This window comes from Mycetomoellerius zeteki, unplaced genomic scaffold (genome assembly GCF_001594055.1).
Source record: "Mycetomoellerius zeteki isolate Tzet28-1 unplaced genomic scaffold, Tzet1.0 scaffold135, whole genome shotgun sequence".
NCBI lineage: Eukaryota > Metazoa > Arthropoda > Insecta > Hymenoptera > Formicidae > Mycetomoellerius > Mycetomoellerius zeteki.
The window spans coordinates 4678234-4702861 of record NW_017256287.1 but is presented as its reverse complement, the minus strand read 5'-3'; the positions used below and the strand labels follow the sequence as shown (position 1 = coordinate 4702861).

The following is a 24628-nucleotide window of genomic DNA, read 5'->3' as shown; positions in this document are numbered from 1 at the left end:
TACATGAAATATGTACCTCTTGTCATAACACTTCTAATATATGTAGGAAAATTGTAATTATTATTTATTACTTCATATACATATTTATCATTTTTATTCCTTAATAAAACTTTATAAACGCATTTTATAAGTTATTGTGTCTTATTTATATGCATTATTTGTAAATTTCTTACGAGCCGTATATACCCCCCCTCCTCCTATGAGCAGCCATACATCCCTATAGGATATGTGGCAAAAATGCAAGGGTTTCAAAAAGTTTATTTTTTAGTATGAAAAATTAATATTTTGGATTCCTAATATTTTTTTCATAGTTGTAAAAAGTATGAAGTTTTTACTGGTATAGTTTATTTGCCTTAAATATGGTAAATAGTACTTGATAAATTAAATCTCCCTTAGGTGCGGCGTATATACCGGGTTTACCCTACATATAAATATACGTATTATGACAAAAAGCTTTATTTTTATCATAATAAAATATGCAATTAACTAGTTAACCAAAATCATAATAATCGTCAATTTAATTTATGTTATGCGACAACGTATTTTCCATAATTATCGTCCGCTTTTATACGTTTGTCAAGGATTGGACAAACATAGTTTGCATTTTGGAAATAATTATCATTACGAAACCACGTTACATCAAAGTTACAAGTCTTTGTTACACAGCTGCGTGTCAAATGCAAAACTAAACTGTTAATGTACGCGAGCGCTGCATCTTCTCAATTTCTGTTGAGAAACTCAACGTTTGCTCCTGCATAATCATTAATTGCGTACTCAAGTAACTGCAATATTTTAATTAGAATTACATAGGAAGATCTTTCTTCCTTATTTTTGAGAGAGCTTTGTTCTTATCGAAGCTTTTATTATCGTTTCGGTAAAGTTTCGATAAAATGTTAACATAATGTCGAGTATCATGTAGCTATCATCGCTCGTTTTTAAAGAAAATTGATTTTGCGCCCGTGTGCTAGTAACAGTATACTGATCGCGCCTGTATATTTTCTAGGGGCTAAGTCTCGTATTTTCTCCATGCACGTTAAATATATCGTTTTACGACTTTTCCAAGTATTTTCGTGCTAGCGGCGCATATCACGTTTGCATTCGATAGTTAGGTAGCTTATCCTGATTTCACAAAACCGCCTACCTGTTCTCCATAAAAGCGAGTCTAAAATAAAAGAAATAGGTCGGATACAGCGATTGTGCCGGGCAAAGCAAAATTGAGATTACTGATTCTGTTTAATAAGTGCAAAGAGATCAGTTTTATAGAAAATCTACATGGTTATAGAAAGTTATGTATTAACGCAATATACGAATAAATTGATATAAAAATTGTTGGCATAAATGCAAACTTAATTCCACGATCGAGTTTGACTCAAACTGATATGCAAAGAAAGATATAATTACGTAAACAAAGTAGCTATATTTCCAATAGTGCAAGAAAAAGCGATAAAATCGATGCGCAATATCGCAGATGATGTTCTCTTATGCGATTATCTGTTTTCCGATGTGATAATTAATGACCTGTTATCGGTGAGTACAGTAGTTACGCTCGAAAACACCTATACATTAGCAATCGACGGAGATCATACTATTCTAAGGATATAGAAGATAACGTTATAATGTAGTACCGTGCGCTACATTGCAAAAGAATCGATCTATATAAAATAATATTAAAATATACTGCAATAGAATTACGATAAATAATGAGAGTTGTTAAATGTATATTTTCAATAAAATAGTGTTTCTGCTAATATTGTCTTCCATACTGATTTCCAAATAAATATAATTTTTTGTTAGAATTATTAAATTTTCGAACAAATCATATGATTCTTTGTTACTAATTGTTATAACTAAATTGTCCATAATTTTATATTGTCAGTTTATATATATATATATGCGTGATTTTTCTTTGTATATAGTTCAATGTTGGAACGATAGTGATTGCGGAAATTTTACGCCCCACTTCCCTGTCTCAAGATATCCACATTAACGTGAAGTCGGCGATAAAAGCAAGCGCAAGTCATAAGTTTATTAAGGGCGGTCATAAAAGAGAAGTTTGAAAGATCGCGAAAATATACAACTTACTCATAAAGATAATATATCTGAAAAAAATCATTTCCCCATTGGAAAGAAACCAATGCATATGAAAAAATATATAATGAGGAGGATAATCTGTTTGTATCCAATGTATTTATTCTGGCAAATGTCACAGCTTTTTCTGTTCTATGTGATACCTCTCGGGTTTCTTTTAACTGAAATTGATTTCGTTTACATTGATTCGCCAACGAAAATACAACGATTTAATTTGGTCAATGAATTAGAATCTCTGAGATCTAACGGAGTGGAAATATTATCCTTTTAATTAGATATAGTAGAACGGTAATTATGCACTTCAGGGCAGCCCTCCCCACTGACTTTGTCCTTGACATATGTTGTCAAGGTCATGGCCCTGAGTAATTTTGAGGAAGTTTTAACCATCGGAGTCAAAGGTGAGAGCTGTGCGCCCCTTTGCAGGGGGGGAGGAGGAATGAGAGTCAAAGATGAGAGTCGTGCGTCCCTTTGCAAGGAGGAGGGGAGGGGGTGAGAGTCGCTTCGCGTGGGAAATCGTAAAAGTTATGGGAAGTTGTGAAATATACTTTAAAGCAGGAAATCTCGTTTCATACAGTAGAAAGAAGAAATTATTTTCAAGGAGGGAGGGAAGGTGAGAGTCGCTTCGCGTAATCGTAAAATTTGCGGGAAATCGTAAAATATACTTATATAATATATATAGCAGAGAAATGAGATATTATTTCTTAAACTTTTTTTGTTTGTGACTTTTTAACGAGTAACGTCCGACGGCTAAAACTTCCTCAAGGTCACTCAGGGCGATGATCTTGACAATATATATCAAGATCAAGGTCATTGGGGGGGCTCCCTTAAACTGCATAATTACCATTAGGATTACTATTGTAATTTACATATGATAATTATTTCGCTTTATTTATATTTATTGTTAACTTTATTTATATTTATACTTAACGATCATAAAGTTTACATAAATGTGTTCAAGAGCTATGTTTGTAAAAATGAAAAAAATTATAACAGTTTTTGTAACACAATATACCATATCAAAATGTTTTTTAGATCAACTTTTGTAATCATGAGTGAGCGATGAGAATAATTTACGAATGCATAACATTTTCATAGTTCTCGACGACTCTGAAATTACATCATGATATTTTAAATTGAGATTACATTTATTATTACGTGCAAAGATCTTTTATTACACTTAAAAGACATTCCTTCTATATTTCTAAAGAATGTAATTTTTACCTTTTCATTCATTTAGGGTAAAAGACCATATTGACACATTGAGGTTGTATTATCTGTCTTTACGAGACGCCAGTATCATAATCACTTCGTGATTGATGACTATAATACTGTTGACAATATTAGGAAAAATATAAAAAAGTGATTATATTACTGGCATTAATGAATACATTATACAAATTAATAAATTTATTCAATATTTAATTTTTTTCTTCTTGTTTTAATATTATTTCATCAGAAAAATGAGTTTTCGTTTGACTTACTGATCAAATTTTCCTACAATCGCTCATCTTTGCAACTACTTATTATCCACTTCACTAATAAAAATGGACATAATTCAGCAGAAAAATGCGTTTCTCGAACTTTAAGTTTTATTTGTAATTAAAGGATTGGTTTTCATTTTCAGTTAACTGTTATAATAATAATTAGATATATTACAAATTCTATTAAAAATTAATAAAACAATGTAAGATATACTTTTTCCACCTCAAAATGCATTTTAATTTTGATTGACAGTAATATATACAGTGTCAATAATATGGTCTTTTATCCCACTAAATTTAGAATAATTTATTTTACGCATGATAAAATAAGAAATTCTTGTATAACAGAAAGAGCGTATTTTATTTGCAATAATTTCTTACTAAACGGATTAAATAGATTCAAAAATATGTAACATTTTTATTTTAAGTTAATATAATGTAATACTAATATATATGCATTTTATATTCTCATTTTGTAGTAAGATCAAGTATCTTACGAGCATAAGAGGAATGAGAATGAAACATGCATGATTTTTTGTTTGTGAAAAATCATTCGAGTTAAGAAATGAAATAAGTTTTTCTATAAAGACAGATGTCGATGTAATATATTACAAATATAAAAATAATCTCCTTTAATCCTCTGTCTTAAAGAACAGATACATAATACATCGACACTTAATGTGGACTATAAAGGAAGCATAAATAAACGTAATCCGGATTAGCACTAACAGTTATTATAAAATTTAAAGCAGCATACGCGATTAATTAGTGAAGTAATTCGCGAATCAAGTATGTTTTAATTAAATCAGCTTTTATGAAAACTTATAATAACCTGTTTCGTATAATGGACGAAATCAAGTAATTATTACTGCAATTATGTATTATTATGACATTATGACACATTATTATAAAACATATTGAAAGATTATACACTGTTCTTTTCATGATGTAACAACACAGAGACTGGATTGGAAAATTCACTTTGAACCAGTAGCTAATATTAAAGCGCCGGGAATTTGAGTACATAACATGTATATTGGATGGTTCACGTATACGTGTACAAGTAAGCTTTTTAACTATAGCTATAGCAGCAACTATAATCTTTGGTGGAAACGCGAGCGATTATGTCACATTGGTGCATACAATGGCCAACATTACATTATACTGATTTAATGTAATGATCGATGACCAGGAATAAGAGATATTTTGTAGGAATAACCGTGAAGCTCTTAAAAGTTGTATTAAAAGTATTTTCTTCTTAAATACTTATATACTTTACACACATCAATAAGCGACAAAAATATATAAGTATCACTATATTACACGTGCATGACATTATAGTCAATATCTTATACCGCAGAATTGTAATTTAAAATTCCATTCTGCGTCATAGTATACTTTAAGCGTTATTTAAATCTAAAATGTCATTGGCGACAATACCCCTAAAAGCAAAGTTATAAGTATCGCAATAAATTCTATTTTTACTGTTGCACATAGTTTAGATACACAAGCATAAGAGTCGTTGAGTTAAGTTTTATTATTAACCTACTTGTGTGTGCTTCACATAGTTAGGATAAAAGGTAACTGTGGAAGAATGTTAAAATAAAAATATTCAACAAAGCAAGAGAAAGGAAGGAAAAGAGAGAGAGAGAGAGAGAGAGAGAGAGAGAGAGAGAGAGAGAGGAAAAAGAAAAATCTCCGCGTCAGAAGATAAATGATTAATAAAATTGTATATAATAAAATAATAAGGCTGCTTGCATTATAAGCTTTACGTTAGCCCTTTAATTTTAAGTTAGCTTAGACAGCAAAGCTGAAGTATTCATTTGTGTGCTCAATGTGAACGAGCGAACTATCTTTTATTTGATTAAGAATATTTTCCGCGAGTCAGTAATCTTTGTTCTCGTTATGTTTGTCCGATAAGGATATACAAGTATATAAGAGTACTCAACAATCATTGGAAAAGTAAATATAGTTACTACGCGATAAATTACTGTAATTTAATTTGGATTAATACGAATAACATTAAATCTATAAAGAAGTAAGGCAACATACTTTTGAAATAATGCTGTACATAGGTATGCGAGTAAGTGAAATATATTGACAGACGTATGCGCGCGGTAACTTAATTTGCATGTGCAATTAAAATGCATAGAAGGGTCTTTTAAATTTTAATTAAATGGGCTCAGGGCGTTAAATTAGACGTTTAGAGTAGTGAATGGTATTATTGTCGTTGCTTTGTGATCGAATAAATTATGATGATTCGCGTGATCCACACAACGTTTTCATAACGTTGCCTTCAATATTTTCCGATAAAAAATCAATGAAAAAATAAAAAGAAGAATATTATACTGTTAGTAATTGTATACATCATGGTAATAAGCTCAATACGAGTATGTATATTTCTAATAATATAAAATTTATATAATTTATATAATTTATAAAATTAAATTATATGTACATTTGCAATAGATACCATATATTTTCATTGATTTTGGAATAAATTCTCAGCTAATATATAAATGCCAATCATTTTTCCATTATTAATTTTCATAAATCCAGCTAATATTAATTTTTCACTATCCAACTGATTTTATTTTTTTCTTTTCTTAAGCATATGTAGTTGTTGCGTAAACATATTGTTATAATTATAAAATATCTATTGACAATTAAGATATGTACACTGTTAAATCTATAGTGTCAAATTTAATCTAACGTGAGTCGCCACTGCTCCTATTAAATATATTGTTATTTTTTACTAAAACGATAGTTAGATATAACACGATATCGTGTCAATTTGACACTATATAGTGTCAACTTGACACTGTATAGTATCAAATATAACCATTGTTTTAGTATAAAATAACAATATGATTGAGCAGTGGCGACTCACGTTAGGTTAAATTTAACACTATAGATTTAACAATGTATATACGCACACAATATAATATGTGTTCAAAGTCTATAAAATAAAGTTTGCACGGCTTTTATTTATAATCAGTAAATGTTTAAAAAATAATGTTCAATATATATTGGCTTAAACTCTGAAACAAGGTGTTATACTTTCTCTCCTTTGTGAAGATAATAATATAAAAAATTTCCAATAAATAAAATTACTTATGTAACTATTACTTATTAATAAACGAATTGCCAAGATGATCTTCACGATAACTGTATAGTACTTATTACATGTATTAAAATAAATTCTAGATGTATAGTTTTGGTCATATAAACGTAAAACACTTCCTGCATAAATTGACATAGTAATATATATCTTTTATATTTAACGAAAAATAAATAAACAGTTTTATTGAAAAATAGTATTTATTTTCACAAGAATCTTATTTAATATTTGTTAGACCTTCTTTGACTTTTATTTAGGGATAAAAATAACATGGAATGACAGTAACATTACAAGTTTATCTAAAATTCAAATAGTATCAATACTATATAGAACTCACTGGTTAGAACATGTTTGAATTTGTTTATTTGTTTTAGATAAACTGACAATGTTGCATTTATCTTATTATTTATGTTACTTTCATCTCTTTCCTACCGCATTCTTTCAAGAAAATGCAATAAATTGAGGATGTTCTTATGGCTGTATTTGTGTTACGATCTTCTTTTTCCTTTGAAGATAAATAACAGATAAAGTTACACGATATTATTTATCTCATCAATTATCTTAAAATAAATTTTAGTTTACATTTTGAAAAAATAAGCTAATGTCGCGATGACATGAGTTTTTCATGAACTTTTTCGCAACTAAGCATAACGAGAAGATCACTGTGTGAAAAAGTCAAAATCAAATCGAATCGACTTTCGATTTGATTTCACGTATCTTCTAAAAAACTGATGAACTTTGAAATATGTATGCCATAAATTGCATCTATACTTCGATTAAAAGATTTGAAAAGAAAAGCGAGAAGGATATCATGCTATACAACGCGCGGTATTCTATGAAAGCAGGTGTTAAGAATTTGCGGTGCTTTTCAACGTTCAACTACGGCAAAACGTTCGACGGTCGTGCAAAATTAATGGGCGTGGTGATACATGTCACACCGTTGTAACTAGTAGATGCTATTTCGATTGGAAAAAGCCACTTACAAGCCTCAGATTGGAAGAAGTTTACGATAACTCTATGGCTGCTCTAGCGTGCAAAACTAACTGGAGAGTCTCGCCGGAGTCTCTCACATCGAATCGGTTATCCCAGTCGAGTCGATAAGGGAGTTGCAATTATACAACTTTTACAATACTTTCGACCTAGTTTGTGTTTCCGTACAAAATCGTTTTGCACACGCTTTCCTGAATAGGAAACGATATTCTAGATAACGATAAAGAGAATAATAAATGACGAATCTTCGACAAATTCTATCCTCTGCGTTTAATGTTATCACTCACTTTTTTAATGCCATAAACTTTCGCATTACGTTGTAGTTGTCGACGCTTTTATTCTTCATAAAGATTTAAGTTTGGTAAATGCGATCGATTTTTATCAATGTGAAACATAACAAACTTTCTTTCCAATTGTTGCGCATTCAATTTTATTCAATTTAACTGGACATTATTCTTTAACGACTTCCAATACTATCTTTCGATCTAAAGTAGCTGGACTCATGTCATAAACAAGCTTCTATAAATAACTTAATTGTGATGTCATTCTAAAAACTCGAACACGGCCTAATAAGATTTAAAGAAGGAATAGTTCAAAGAAAATTATCTCGTATCTCAGGCGACGTTTGTCTGGTATATGTCGAGATTCGTCAGGCGGAAATTCTCTTGCGGAAGTCTCGTTTTAAGAAACGGCTGGTCGGAGCCGTACGGATGATGATGCGCGCACTAGCAAAAAAAAGAGTGAAGCTCGATCTTGCGAAAGGTTGCAGGAGATTCCCTCTGATCGGTCCGACAATTCAATTATCCGAGCGATTGGATTTTCCGCACCGTTCATCAGGAGTAAATTATTTCGTACTACAACGAACAACGAAGAGCTGTTGCATCCTATGGTGTTCAACGAATCATCTGACATCGTGGCACACGCAAGAATAAGCGTCGCTTATGGCTGATGCATTTCTGAATCGCGATTCGGAGATGTTTCAGAAAATCGATACCGATATCGTCGAAGATTTATCAAAGCGGGACGAGGTCATCGAAGCTGTAGATAGATTTATATTCACATGCATCCGACCATCGTTCCGCCTCCGCTTCGTATCGGACCGACCAGCGCGAGCTTTCATCGACCACGCGAAACAATCTCGCTGATTGTTCATTGAAATACGGTGATGAGTTATTTTTGTGTAGTACCGCGATCTCTAGATCGATACAATTCAGTTAAACACCGTATTGATTAAGCGTAAGTACGTGATCGCATGTATAAATATAATTATGTATATAGCTTCATCTTAATTAAACATCATGAATTTTACAATCAATTTTATTTATTCTTGTTCATCATATCTGTCGAGAATTTAATCACAATGAGAGAAAAAAAGAAAGTGCTTTGCTTTGTGTGTGTGTGTGTGTGTGTGTGTGTGTGTGTGATGAGTAATTAAATGTAGCTAATATTGTGTATAAACATAACAGAAGATTTAAAACTTAAAAATGGCATGTTGTAAAATAAATTATGGGCTCGCAGAAGTTATTAATGTAAATTAGATTTCAGATATTTAAGATATTTCCGAAGGGATTAGAGAGGGACTGAAGCGAGTTTAGAAAACTCGATCTTGATAGAATTTGTTAAAAGTTAGTATACGACCATCGCGTAAAAATCGTTGTGCTTTCAAAGTTTAAGGGTTTTAACTTTCCGGTTTCTTGATCCAGCTTATCTTATTCCATCAGAGAATATTATTCTTTTTGTAATATAATATTCAATATAAATTGTAAAATATAAATAATGCAATGTTGTTTTACAAAAGAGAATACAATGTAATAAAAATCCATAGGTATCTTAACACTATCATAGGTAACTTAACATTATACTATTTACAATGACTGACAAAAAAAGAGACCACTGTAATATTATAAGTTTTTATTTCAAAAAATTGTGAAAAAATGAAAAGAACTTGAAATAATTTAGCTCAGACAGTTGATTATATTAACAAATTTTAATGTTTATAACAGATTTCTTTTTATCTTGTTTAAATTAATTTATATTTAATTTTTTTGAGAAATGTTTTATTTAATACTAGGACAAAAAAGAGACCATATTTATTTTTTATTAATAAAATTTGAAGAAAATTAGAAAAAGCAAAAAAATACATTTTAATATTTAGTATGACTTCCTTTCGCTTTGATTACTTAGCCTAAAGTCGTCTTGGCATACTCTCCACGAGGTTTTGAATGTATTTTTTATCCATCTTCTCCCAGGTCCTTTGAAGCGCCGCGAAATAATTTTCTTTATTAATCACTCCGGTTTTATCAATCTTCTTATCCAAAATGGACAGATTTTCTATGGGATTGAGATCGAGTGATTGTGGAGGCCAATCAAGAAGTTTAATTCTGTTGGATTTCATAAATGTCTGACGTCTCTTTACCGTATGCTTCGGATCATTGTCTTGCTGGAAGATGAAATTATCTTCCAATCCGACGCGAAGCAATGATATTCATCAGATTTTTACGAAGAATATCGATGTAGATATCAGCGGTCATAATATCATCGATTTTCACCAAATTTCCTACTCCTGATCAACAAGCAGGAGGAGGCACCTCCGTGCTTATAGTTTACTGCAAATGACATTCTTGATGTTGAATGAATATGATGAATATGATGAATATGAATTATTCATCATATTCATCATCGTTACCTACATCGATATTCAATCGAAAAACAAGGCTTAGAGTATGGAGAAAAACCGGAGAAGAACATCAAGATCGTCATTTGCAGCAAACTAATAAAGCAACCCCAGATCATAATGCTGTCTCTTCTTGCACAGAGGAAGCAGCATCATAATCTCAGATTGCTTTAGTTGATCAGGAGTAGGAAATTTGGTGAAAATCTGATAGATATCATTGCTTCGCGTCGAATTGGAAGATAATTTCATCTTCCAGCAAGACAATGATCCGAAGCATACGGTAAAGAGACGTCAGACATTTATGAAATCCAACAGAATTAAACTTCTTAATTGGCCTCCACAATCACTCGACCTTAATTCCATAGAAAATCTATCCTGGTCCATTTTGGATAAGAAGATTGATAAAATCGGAGTGATTAATAAAGAAAATTATTTCGCGGCGCTTCAAAGGACCTGAGAGAAGATGGATAAAAAACACATTCAAAACCTCTTGGAGAGTATGCCAAGATGACTTTAGGCAGTAATCAAAGCGAAAGGAAGTCATACTAAATATCAAAATGTGTTTTTTTTTGCTTTTTCTAATTTTCTTCAAATTTTATTAATAAAAATAAGTATGATCTCTTTTTTGCCTTAGCATTAAATAAAACATTTCTCAAAAAATTAAATATAAATTAATTTAAACAAGATAAAGAAAAATCTGTTATAAACATTAAAATTTTGTTAATATAATCAACTGTCTGAGCTAAATTATTTCAAATTCTTTTCATTTTTTTACAATTTTTTAAAATAAAAACTTATAATATTACAGTGGTTCCTTTTTTTGTCAGTCACTGTATATCGTTCAATTATATATATTTATTTAATATTTTGTTTAAAATTGTTTTGTTTTAAGTTACTTATACAATTTAAACTAAATTGCACCCATGTATTCTGTTGTAACGCGTGGAATTGAAAAAAATCATATTATACGCGCTGTATACAGAGGATACATGTTTCACGAATAAAAAGGTAGTGTAATTTTCTACACATATATATCATGATGCAGCTTTGATTATGATTTAATAAGAATACCATTGATGTTAATTTCATTCAATCTTTTCTCGTGGATTAAAATAAAAAATAATTAACACATTGTTATTTATACAATAAAAATTGGTATACCTACAAAATGTAATTACTTATCTTAATTTTAACATACCACGAGAAAGATTATTGGTAATTTCAGTAGTTTGAAACGGAATGGCGATAGAAATGTAAAGATGTACATAAAATGTGCATATAAGGACAGAAGAAAAGAAAGAGACATGCGACTCACCAATGCCTGGGCGGCGCTCTGGTGCTGCAAGCAAGAAACATTCAGTTACAATCACAATAACGACAATCAGTTAATATTTTTTAGCTAGCTCGTGATAATACTAACAAACAGTTCAACAGTAATGCGGTGCTTACGAAAGCTTGAACATTGACTGGTACACAGACAACACCGAAAAAATATGTGAAGTCGTAGAAGCCAATACTCACAAATTAAAACTCACACAAATATCGAAAGTTCCGAACTAAAAGATTGTAATGATGACTCAGAGAAAATGAAAGATTTTGTGACTACTGGCTCCTTCGATTACATATTTTCCTAAGTGTCATTCTTTTTTACGATACGGCTGTACGTTGCAAGCTTACATAATGCGTAATTTTTCGTGTTAATAAAATCGTATGTTATGTATTGCTGTTGATGCTTTGAACAATGTGATAATAAATCAATAATGTAATGATTCGATAACTAGTTACGTCTTTAACGTTTAAATTCGTTAAATGTGGCCGATTTTGATCTTACAGTATTTTCGTCTAACCATATTTTTTAAGGAGCGTGCGTTCAATCAGTCGGCGTTTATTGAAAAGGAAAAAAGAAGAAATCTTAGCTTCCTATCTTTAAAATTCGAGGATTATTTCTTCAGGAGCATGCATTTTTCGCATATCTGCTTTTACTTATAAGAATAGCACTAAAAGTGCTAGTCTTACAGTGATTAAAATAAATAGTACTGATGAAATCTAAAGATAAAATCTATCAATATCATGATTGCAATTGCAATAGCCTTTGGTAAGCCAATTCTTTATCTAACTCGCACGACTTCGTTTTATTTGCACGTACTTTTAAAAGCGTTGCGTGGATGTGTATGTATGTGCTCGCGCAGTTTGTATGTACATAAAAATATTTGTTCGCGTAAGCACCGTGGTGCTGTCACAGGCAGACCACTGTAATTCGTTTTGAGATTTGGTGTTTTCCGCATGAAGGAAAAAACCGAAAGTAGCATTTATCGCGAGTGGGTAAGCGGTGTGACATGCATAGTACGTATAAAATTTAACAAAAGCAAATGTTTTTTTTCAAAAAAGAAAAAGTGACACGCGCTTGATTTGAAACGTGTCTTCAATTAAAGCCTGGGACGCAAAGCAATGTTGACCGATGTCAAATGATGCGAAAAACATCGAATTGACATTTAATTAAAGCACTTGCCTTGGAAGATGAATTTCACGCGGGCGTGAACGTAATGGCTTCAAGACAAGTTACTGTCACTTGGGACATTGAAAAAGAGGTTTAAACGGATGTAGTAAACAGCGATTGTCACATTATCAGAATAGCAAGTGATATCATTCGTTAAACGACGCAAAGGACGTATAGGATTACAAATTAACACTCAACATTTGACATTTATTTCGATTATACGTAATCATATTGTACAAACTCGTTATTTTCATTGTCGATCCAATATCCATTTTTTACTCGCAGACCTGCGTTAAATTACATTACAATAAAATTATTGTTTCTGATGTGTACTTCCATTATATCTTTTCAATTATGAAATGCTCTTCTTCATGCTTCTAATACGTATCTAATATTAATAACATTAATTGCTTAGCCTTTAACAAGAGGAAAATCAATTCTATACATTTTTAAAATACTTGAAAATATGCGAAAGATTTATTTCGAATATTATCAAATTACTACGCGTAAAAAATAATTTACGAATCATTATGACGTAAGCAATACGATAATGCGATATTAATCTCAGCAAAACTTAACTAATATTCATAAAGATGATTGCAAACGCTTTGTAATTAACGGGATGTCCATGAGAATAGAGCGATAAGCGGTTTGCTGTCTTTTGTGAGAAGTCAAGCTGCATTAAATTCTCCTCCTCGGTATGTATTATAATGGCGCTCATTCACCATCGAGCTTTCTGCCATTTGCCAGCAGTGCTGCAGCGACAAGATTGAACGATCTAATATATTTAATTAGGAAACACCAAAGTTGTGGCGATACCGATTGTTGCGGTAATGCGTGGAACGACATTTTACGAGAATGTAATCTAAAATAACTTGAGCAGAGAGAGACAAGTTAGTTTAACACAATTTAATTCCGAAACATCAAAGCATATTTCAGTAGCGGTAAATCACGACGAGTTACAATACAACGTGCCCTTAAGAACTGCGAATAGAGATAGCACGAAAAAGCGTAATAAAGAGACAAATGTCAGAAATGATAAAGTTCGGTACTTGCATTTTCTTTTGTAGAGCGGGCCTATTCAGTAAGTAAATAATTGTTTGGCTTCACTGTCGCCATCGGCAAATGGAAAGAAATATTATTATGTGTAATGCGAAAGTTTCAAAGTGATAATTCTCTTTGATTAATTCATGGAATTCTTTAAGTGTCTCGATCTCGAGGATAATCTCGAGTAAAACGGACGGCTGGATTGGAAACTCTCCGTGAGATCGATATGGTCATCAGCGTGAAAAATACAAAGAACAGACAACGAAGACTAAGAAAAACCAATAAAATTTCTTAACTACATTCTTCGTTAAATATCAAAATATCCTTCTTTCAAAATTGATGATTAATTGAGAATCATGATTATACATACATTATGTATATAATTTCTTCTATGAAAATGCAATAAAAACTTCGAGCGAATATTTTATAATTTAATTAACAAGTAAATGATTAAATAAAATCCATTTGAATGAATTAAAATCATGTCTCCTGAATTTTTATAGTTAAAACATATGTGATACGCATAAAAAGTGTACGCTAAAATTAATGTGCCATCTTTAAACTCACTTAGCGTAAGCCGCGAGAATACAGAATATATTCATTTTTCCACGTTCAACTTAAAGCATATAAATAAAATGCAAAGTAAAAGAAATGAATATACTAATTACTGCTAACAAAAATTTGATTAAATATTGTAAATGTGTATGCCAATTATTTATGTTTTATAATCTTTCTTAGTTAATCATTCTAAGTAATTAAATAATAAAAGATATGATAATAATAATGACAATATTTGAAGTATTAGGAATGTAAAACTTTTCTACACGTGAACATTTATGGACGTTGAGATCGCGACACGAACGTATTCTGCACACGCGGATAATTACATATATAAGTTCTTAATGAGATTAGACTTGTTAAAATCCTGACTCTCGTTAAAAAATCACGATTAAGCGCATTGCGCAAAATTACTCTCCGATTAAAAGTAAAAGAAAGGTGTGATAGTGATATTGACCTACATCACGCCTCACGGAGGCCGCACACGTATATGTGTCACTTCGGAAATACATAGAACCATCACTTTATGGCTGGTGGAATTGCGTTCCAGTGATTCGTGTTGTAACAATTACCAGCAATCCATGATGAACTATTGTACAATTTAACACAACATGCTGCATGATCTGCACGCCAATAATTTTCATCGTCTATACTTAATCTTTTTCGAGACTCTTACCCTTTTCTAGGTCCAACAGAAATTCCCTTCGAGGACGGTCTAATTCTCAATTGTGGCAGGAATATTTTCTCTTCCCTTTTTTCCTCTTTACGAGACAAAGGAGCAGATTATGGCGGAAGATTTACGACGGCAATTATGAGGTTGTGATCGCGAGCACATCGATCAGGTCGACCTATATCTATGTTGCGCTTACTTGAGGAATAACATTCCGAAAGCAGTTCAGTCTGAACATATGTATGTATACTTATGAGAGGGAGAATGTTTGCGTTTGCAAAGTACTTAAGTCGAGATGGTCGCATACATTTTAATCAACTATTGAACTTGCTGAAATTTTCATTCTACTAAATAAAGCTTTTAATACTTTAAACTTAAATCTTTTAATATTTATTTTAAAACTCTAATGAAATCTAATGTCGTATTTAATATCATAATGCACTCTAGTGTACATGATTACTGTTGACCGGCATTACACGCGCCACTTCGATGAAATAAATTTGTCCCGCCTTAAAGTTCAACGTCGAAAAATCCAACTCACGCGGTTTAAAATTATTAAGAAAATGAGGAAAGGGAATCTTTTCAACCGTCCGCATTTACAGAACCTCGCGAAGTATATCAATTCTGCTGATTTCTGTGTGTGTTGTGTGTGTGGACAGAAAACTTGTGACTTTTCTCTAACAATCACGCTATTATTTTGCTATGGCCACGTTCCACTTAGCGCGACACTTACCCCAGCGATTACAGCTGACCCAGCGGCCGCCGAGTCTGCGGATTATTGTTCAATTTGCTCGGCGCCATCGTGCGACGAGGCCGCGCCCTCAATTTCCATATTTCCACAAATATGAAAACTCCCGCCGCGTCGTATTGTTCTTTACGACAAAAAACACTGACGGAATACAGGACCATGATATTTCAACAGTGATTCCATCCGGGAGTCTACTACCTTCATTACTGATGAGAACTATATCGTTAAACATTAATTATGGTGAATTGCAGATCTCCTGGTTTATTATGCGGCCTATCATTTCATAATCCAAGTCCTCAAATATTCATTAAGCTTAATGCCTACTAAGCAGCTACTATCTGGCGCAAGTGATAAAATATAACAGCTGCCATAACACAGTTTGTATAATAACAATATTTAATAAGTATTATTCTTTCACTTTATGAAATGGATATTCTGAATAATAGAGCCATTTTGTATACAGTAAACACGCGAACATGTATATATGATGTTTGAATAATCTTTGAACCGGGGAGAGAACGACATTGTACTAAAAAAAGATTAAAGAAATATATACTCGACGACAGAGTATACAAAGGAGGTACGTACTCGGTGTTCGGCAGAAAAGTAGGTCGAGGTTTTACAAGAAACCAATATGGTTGTTAATTATTATGCGCTATATGTAACAAAGGCATAGAGCGACAGCGTCAGTAGTATTAATACTTCGAACGTTGTATTTGTATTTGCATCAAGAAAAATTTTGTAGCTACAAAAACATACAAAAATAACACCGTTAAACGCTGTTCAATCAACATAAGTTGCTGACATAAGAATTTATGTTTGGTCGACGTTAAATATATTTGTGTACAAATAATTAACATATTGGCAGCAATTACCGTTATTTATCGTTTGGGTGCAAAATTATTGCAGTGAGATAGAGATGAGATGCGGTAAGAGACGCGGTAATAAAAAAAAGCTATGCTTAGTTGCGCGCGCATAACGCGTTAATAATTAAATCGATGTGCTCATTTACTATATTTACAAACTCGTAATCCGTTACGCTGCGATAACCGATTAAACAAAAAGAGCGCGCGATTTATCGTACATGATACACTATATGCATTTTAAAAGTGAATTCCTAAAATTAAAAATTTCAACATATTTTATTAAATGTCTTTAATTAAATTAAATTAAATTGCTTTTACTCATACATATCAATTTATTTATAAAAATTTATATTTTTCGAAAGTTATTAAAATGCCATACCCAGATAATGACAAAATGTTTTAATAACTTCATAATATATCTAAAAGATAAGGAATATCGATATAAAGTTTACACTAAACTTTATTCGATAAAATATTATATAATAAAATTTCAGATTTTCGCTGTGTAAGAAAAATAAAAAGGGTAGTTAAAATATTTTAAGCAAGTAAATTCCTGCATATTTTTAAACCTTTCAATCGAAAAGTCATTGACTAAAGCAACTTTTATGCTTAATAATCAAGCGATATAGAAAGTATCAATTTGTTGCTGTTCTTCGATTATCCTCGTTTATCTTTTAATACCTGAAAAACCTACTAAATGTTAGCTATCATTATTGTTTATATTTCGACGCATTTATTTATTTTAGTACATTTATGACAACGATACATGAATACCTGTAAACACGTTTTATTTTACAATATCTCGAGAAAGTACATATAATGCTAAAGCGTTTATGAGTGTGCCTACGTCTATATCCGAATTTACGCTTACGGTGTCACAACGTGCTCAGCGTTTCAGACACGAGCCGTAAAATATCCGAGGGTTTCTGCGGTCGCTCAAGTTGATGACTAAATTCATGCTATCTCGCCCGTAAATTTTTTTCCTATCCACCCACCGGTATTATGTAATGCTTCCCCGCGTGTATATAGGGTCCCGTCAACCGTTATAACTCAGTGAGAGGAAAGAGCGAAGTGGACTGAAACACCGATGGCTGTATACGGACGTTCGCCGATACTAGAAGCGTGTGGAAGAGCCTCTATCGAATCGATTCGACGATAGGTGGAGAGGGCCCAGCGCACTGCAATGCCGTAACTCCTTCGAGTGAGATTTCAGGAGTTAAAAAGAAGGAGATGGTATTTTTTTTTTACAAGGCTGAATAAATGGAGGCGTGGATAAATCACCGAAAGGACCATCGTCGTGACTAGCTGACGCTAATCCGATAAAGTTATTAGATTTCGTGTTCATATAAAGTCTTTCGCGGCAACGTAGAATTTAAAATACTCCGAATATTCCTGCAGCCCCGTGATGGTCATATTAATTAAGCTTTTATCATTCTATTGCTAACCGCTGTCTCTCTTGTATATTTCGCAGGAGTTTAGATACGGCGTTATTCTGTAGAAAGAACAATAAGACTAATAACAGCCAGTTAAAAAGTTCAATTGAATACGCGCAGGTGGTACGATTGCACGTGTACAACTTCATCTCTTGTCTAGATGGTATCTATTTTAATAAAACCAATGACATATTGTTGAAACTTTTTTTGTGCAAGGCTATAATTATATCAATGCTTTTATCATCAGTTTCATAGAAATGATTAGACAGGTGTATATATTGAAGACTACTAAAATCAGCATAAAAATAATTTACATTGATACAAATTTATTATATAATTATGGACGTTTATGACCATAGATATCATTCTTATCATATTCTTTAATCTCGATTTAATTACCATGATATTGATATTACACGGAAAGTTAGTTTAATAAACTTGATATTAATAGATACAACGTTACCAGCGTCTAATTATAATCTCGGACGCACGTTTACCGTACGGTAGGAAAAAAGGAACTTTTGAGCGAGTCGAGATAGTAACACTTTGCACGCAAGATGTTAAATGCCGTGTTAACCGTAATGTGCGTATAGAATGTGAGACACTGATTAACTGTGTAACGTTATCTCGTCGTTATATGTATCAGTATTAATATTTTGATCACGTTAACTTGTTTCAAACGATATAAAGAGTTTTAGAACAAGAGTATTAGAGTTTACGTGTGAGTAAACATATACAATGAAATTATGAATTAATAACGCGATTCTGTGATATTCTCGTTCAATATTATAACAATATTTAGGATAGCTTACGGAAATGTTATTAAATATCAGCTAATTATATTTGTTGTGTGTACACTATTAAATCTATAGTGTCAAATTTAACTTAACGTGAGTCGCCACTGCTCCTACTCAATCATATCGTTATTTTATACTAAAATAATGGTTATATTTGAGACTATACAGTGTCAATTTGATACGATATAGAGTCAAATTTAACTATCGTTTTGGTAAAAAATAATGATATATTTAATAGGAGCAGTGGCGACTCACGTTAGGTTAAATTTGATACTGTAGATTTAACAATGTATGTGTGTGATATCAAGATTAGTTTTAAATATTTCCACACTGTGATTGTTTAGGCGCCGTCAAAAATACTACGTGTGTGTGTGTATTGTTTTGTGTGTGTGTGTGTGTGTGTGTGTGTGTGTGTGTGCGCGTGTGTGTGCGTGCTATTACAATAAATCTATTGCGGGCAATTTCGGAAATACTTCAATCATTTGTCAGTCGGATGCAATTATGCAGTTATCACGCTAGCTGCGGTCTTCTAATAATCACCAGTCAGTGTCAGTAAGAGAGATATACTTCGCACTCTCAGCATTCCGCGTGATTGACAGCAGCATATTTCCGTACTTCGAAATATTATAGCGGCACTGAGCGGAAATAATATGAATCTATAAAATTAAGAAGGAACAGTCCTATTGATCGAAGTCGCGTCAATACTACTTTCGTAGAAGTTTTGTATTCTTATTTTCTATGACAAACGATCATTGCCATGTGTAGGAATAAAAGATAAATTTCAGTTAAGCCTTCCCGAGTGTCAGCGCAAACGACACCGGAGGGAGACGAATAAAGGTAAAACAGATTTCGCGTCTCAACTTCGAAGAAGCGGATTACGGTATTTCCGGACTGCGACATTTTCCCGGTACTTTAAATTTAACTTAGACGTTTCAAAGTTATTTTATTATTCATTAAGGTGACGATTTCAACTATGAGCCAAATCCTAATTAGGTATGGGTCAAACTTGCAAAATTAAATGTTTTATAGATATACGTATATTAATAAAGTTATGGAAAACTTTTTTGCGTATTTGAATTTTTTGTAATTATATTGTATAAAATCACTTTCTTAATCATTGCTAATATTTAACAAAAAAAAAGCGGATTATTTTAATAATTCCTTGAAATTATGATACTCTTACAGTAGATTGTGTTTAGTATACCGTTACATTACACTGAGAGAAAACGAAATAGTTCCAGCAACTATAAATTTGGCAACTTTTGCAATTGAAGTACCTGTAACTAGTTTTACAAAGTAATAGAAACTAAAGTAGTGCTGAATATTATAAAAATATAGTCACGGTAACAAATTGTATGCACTATTAATTGGTAGTGAAGTAGTGACTCAACTACATTGAGTAGTTACTTGGACTTTATGCAAATAGATATAACAATTACATTTTTCTAGTTTAGACAAAAATTTTTAAAGGGTCGCTCAGTACGAATAGTACGCGGCTTTGCCACCAGAGGGACGTAGCGGAGTTCAGTTTCTCCTCTCCCTAAGAAGGAAACCACTCGCTTACAATAAAAGGCGCAGCGTTGGTTTCAAACTTGGAAGACAAAAATAAATAAGAAATGCATACACAAATTTGTAACTATGTATTATAAAGCTTTAATAACAACAATAAGTAAATTAAGTGAACTAAGAAAATATAGTAATATTAACCATTTATAAATTGTTTATATTGTTAATGTACTATATTTTCTTAGTTCACTTAATCTAGTATTCTTATTAGAATTTAATAATATGTATATAGTTGTGAGGCGTTATTTCACTACAAATTTATAGTTACTGATACGACTTTTTTCTCTGAGTGTATATATGTTAAAACAATATGAATTTCAATGTTATAATGTAAATAATTTTACATTAAAGAAGTTTTACACAAAATAATCTGTCGATTCACAATTACGATTTATATATACCTAAATATTTTTTAACATTTTTCAAAAGTTTGGAGTTTATTCAATACATAATAATAATTTCTCTTTAAAAATGTAATATTTACTGCTTATATTAACATTAATAAATTTTAAATGTTTGATCGTTACATAGATTAATGAAAATAACTTTAATCTTAAATAATCCCACAATTGAGACACCATCACCTTACATATTTTTATCACCTCAATGAAAGTTACGTATGTAGTCCGATATCTCATACAGACGGCACGCGCATTTTAACATTTAAAATGTAACATGAATTCTTTAGAGGGAATAACAATTACAATTCATCTCGTTTGTCCTTCTAAATGGGCTTCATGTCTTTTATATATATATATTATATACGCGCAAATATGAATGTGTGATTATTAAAATACCATAAATAACATTTCTATTTTTATCGCAGATATTTTTTATGTACAGAATAATTATATTAAATAATGTGGAAATTGTAGAATTAATTTTGAGTAACATAAATCAATCAAAAGGAAACAAACATCAGAAATTCGTTGGAAACTGGCAACAAAAATCTAATACAACTTCTGATTATGCACGTGTTTTTCTAGCGTACAAATATATATTTAACTTTTATTGGTATGTGTGATATAAACTTTTCTCGCTTGTTATTTAGTAATATATCTAACTTTTTTATAACTGTACCATATTCTGAACAAAGAAATAGAGAAAAATTTTTCAAAGTATATTTTAAAAGGAGCAAAGTTTCTCTTGAATTCTTATTGTCTCATAACTATAAAGGAAGAGATCCATAAAGTTTCATTTTACATCACACAAATATTAAAGACAAATCTCTTTTTACTTCGTGTAAAATTTTCAAAGTTTACATAAAATTAACCTCATACATGATTTTAAAATATAAGAAAAGCTTTAATTTTATGAATATTAGAATTAAAAAATGTTACGCATGTGAGGCACATTTCATATTTCAAAATTATCAATGCATTATTACAATTCAGAAAAATTAATCTTGCAGCCGAAACATGTTGTGCGATTTCATCTCATTAGTAATTCATCCGTAAGAATATATACAACAAATTTGTAATTTTGTGCAATTATACGGTTGTAATAAGTAATTTATTCGTTATTTTTTAAAAAACTTTTCTAATCTGATTCTCATTAGCCCTTTAAATTCTCTATTTGTTATTATTTTATACTGAAAGTCCAGTACTTTTGTTAATTTAATTCAGAAAAATGCTATATAATTTATATCAGTGAAGTTTAACACATTTTTCCTATACCAAAGATTTTCTTTCGGAATCGTCATTATCATAAAGATCCTTTCTATCACGAATTTTTCCTTCACTCAGCAGCCTGCTTCTTTTTCGTATACATGATTCAAAATCGATTGGCACAAAAACGCACTCTGTCCACGAAGCATTGGCTTGAAAGGTTCTCAATCATTCGGTTTTGCGAACGAATCGATCGCCAATAGTCATTACGAAAACGTAGGACTATTCATTTACACACCAACCTCTTGGAAATACGCCGATCTGATAAAGTCTCGTCTTCAGCATAAATTGAAGATTACATAACGATTCTCAATCAATAGTTGATAACCTCGTGAGATTAAAACGAAAAAAAAAACAACACATATAATTTTGATAACACAATCAACGACTCAGAATATAACAAAACTCACGCTGTGACATACGCGTTGACGTCCACTATGCGAGTTATTACGCTAGTACTGAATGTTGTCACAACAGCTAGTTTTCCTATAATGTAAAGTTTCTACGTTTGTATAAAGTCCGGGGGCGCGTATTGTTACGCCTTTGTATATCGCGGTAAGGCACTCTTTTGCGACAGGTCAAAGAAACTTCAACGTAGAGAAGCTCACAGTGCTTATGACGTCTCTGACGACCTTGAGTACGATTCTTCCTCTGCTTATGAATTGTGCTCCTCTGTATGAGGTACCATTATCAGAATGAACATTGGTCAGCGCGCTAGATTCACGCGTAAAGATGATCAAAATCCAATCGGTTGAAGGTTGATTCCGAATAAACTTTATTTTTCTGAAGCGTACATAAATCTTTCGATAATCTAATGTTTATAATTTGAATAAGAACCATTTGTATCGCTATCATTTGACATTATATGTAGTTTAGATTATAGATAAAAGAAATAAAATATTTTGCAAAATTAAGTAAAGTAAAAGAAATTGCGTTTATAATCGTGTGTAAAATTCTATAATAAGAAAAAGTGTTTTAAGAGAACTGTTAGTGCAACAATCGATATATCTCGATATCTCTCTCTTGGCCTACATGGGAAAGATAAGCAGGTCATGTGTCTTGAACTATGATTGATACCATTCAGAATGCGCTCGGGACTATCAATTTTATTCAAATATTAATTTCTTCTCGAAAAGTTGCGCTTGTAAAGTGCCAAGTTTGTGCAAAGCTGACTAATATTTATAATATATTTCTCATGCATCCTTATAGAATGTTATTAAAAATGTGCAGTCTGTAATTTAAGATTTATCGTACCATTTGTGAATTTTAAATTTGGCACGTCAAGTTATCACTTTATTAACCGTAAAATAGAACATACGAAAGAGAAACTCGGTATCGGGGATAAATCAGACGCAGATTGATCATCCATTTGTCATACAAGTTCCGCGATTTGGTCAAGGTCGTGTCTCTTGACCACACTGTGCTCAAGGTTCATCGGTTGATCCCATCTCGAAATGTAAAATTGAAAAAACTGCAAGGAAAGGAGGTAAACATGGCAATGTCCGTCCACGAGACAAAACACCGCCCACGAGCAGTCGTGCGAGTAGGTGAAGTCACGCGACGCTATGCTCCTCCATGAAATATAAAGTCACGGTAAGAAAGAGCGTAAGAAGTAAAGGGGTGAGTTGTGCAAGTACATGTACATAAAAGGATAGAAAGGGATGATGAAAGAAAGAGAGAGAGAAAAAGAAAAAAACTAAGAGAAAGTATAGAGATAGGCGAGGGTATATAGTAGAGGGAGATAGATAGGTAGATAGCTGGAGAGGGAAAGCGCGTGTAGACAGAGAGGCGGCGGGGTACGGCAGTAACATGTATCTATACGAAAGAGTTGATGGATAGAAAGAAATGACGTGACATAGAGGATAGAGTGAAAAGAGAATCGTAGAACAAGACAGACTGATCGATCGGTATAAAAGTAGACAAAGACAGGGTCAGACGTTTTCCTAGATCGCGAATGTATAACAGTTCGCGTATACATTCCGTACATACCGAGGGCATCAGCTGATCGGTAGACCTGACCCGGGTCACCTTGTTCCTGTAGAGTACCCTTTTGACCATTTTCTCCATTGGTTGGTTCCACTTCATGAAGCTCACATATCCCAAGTAGAATCCAAATAGCACAAGTGCCTCATACCAGTATATATAACTATCGCGGAAGAAGTAGATCAGGGTGAGTAGACTGGCGCTATAGAAAGTGCAGTCGCGAAATAGAGGCCACCATGTGAGCGATAGCACCGTACGCGAGAATATAGCGCACATGCCGATCACGAAAAGGATATTGAAAACGGCGGAGCCGACGATAGTGCCGATACCGACATCGTCGAACGACACGAACACGCCTATGATCGATGTGAAGAGTTCGGGCGCCGATCCACCGGCCGCCATGAAAGTAGCACCGGCCACATCGTCCGCGATATCGAGCTTC

General features: G+C 32.3%; 1 protein-coding gene across 2 annotated transcripts in view; it reads right to left on the bottom strand.

Annotated features, from left to right (window-relative positions):
* Nckx30C (solute carrier family 24 member Nckx30C) overlaps positions 1-24366 on the bottom strand; it is a 63780-nt gene extending 39414 nt beyond the window's left edge. For both annotated transcript variants that reach the window (XM_018462260.1, XM_018462259.1), the window contains exons 1-2: positions 24193-24366; positions 11670-11693 (exon numbers count right to left, since the gene is read on the bottom strand). In XM_018462260.1, coding sequence (XP_018317762.1) covers positions 11670-11693; positions 24193-24288 — 120 coding nt within the window. In that variant the 5' untranslated portion in view covers positions 24289-24366. The remainder of the gene's footprint in view (positions 1-11669; positions 11694-24192) is intronic.
* Positions 24367-24628: the final 262 nt, after the last annotated feature.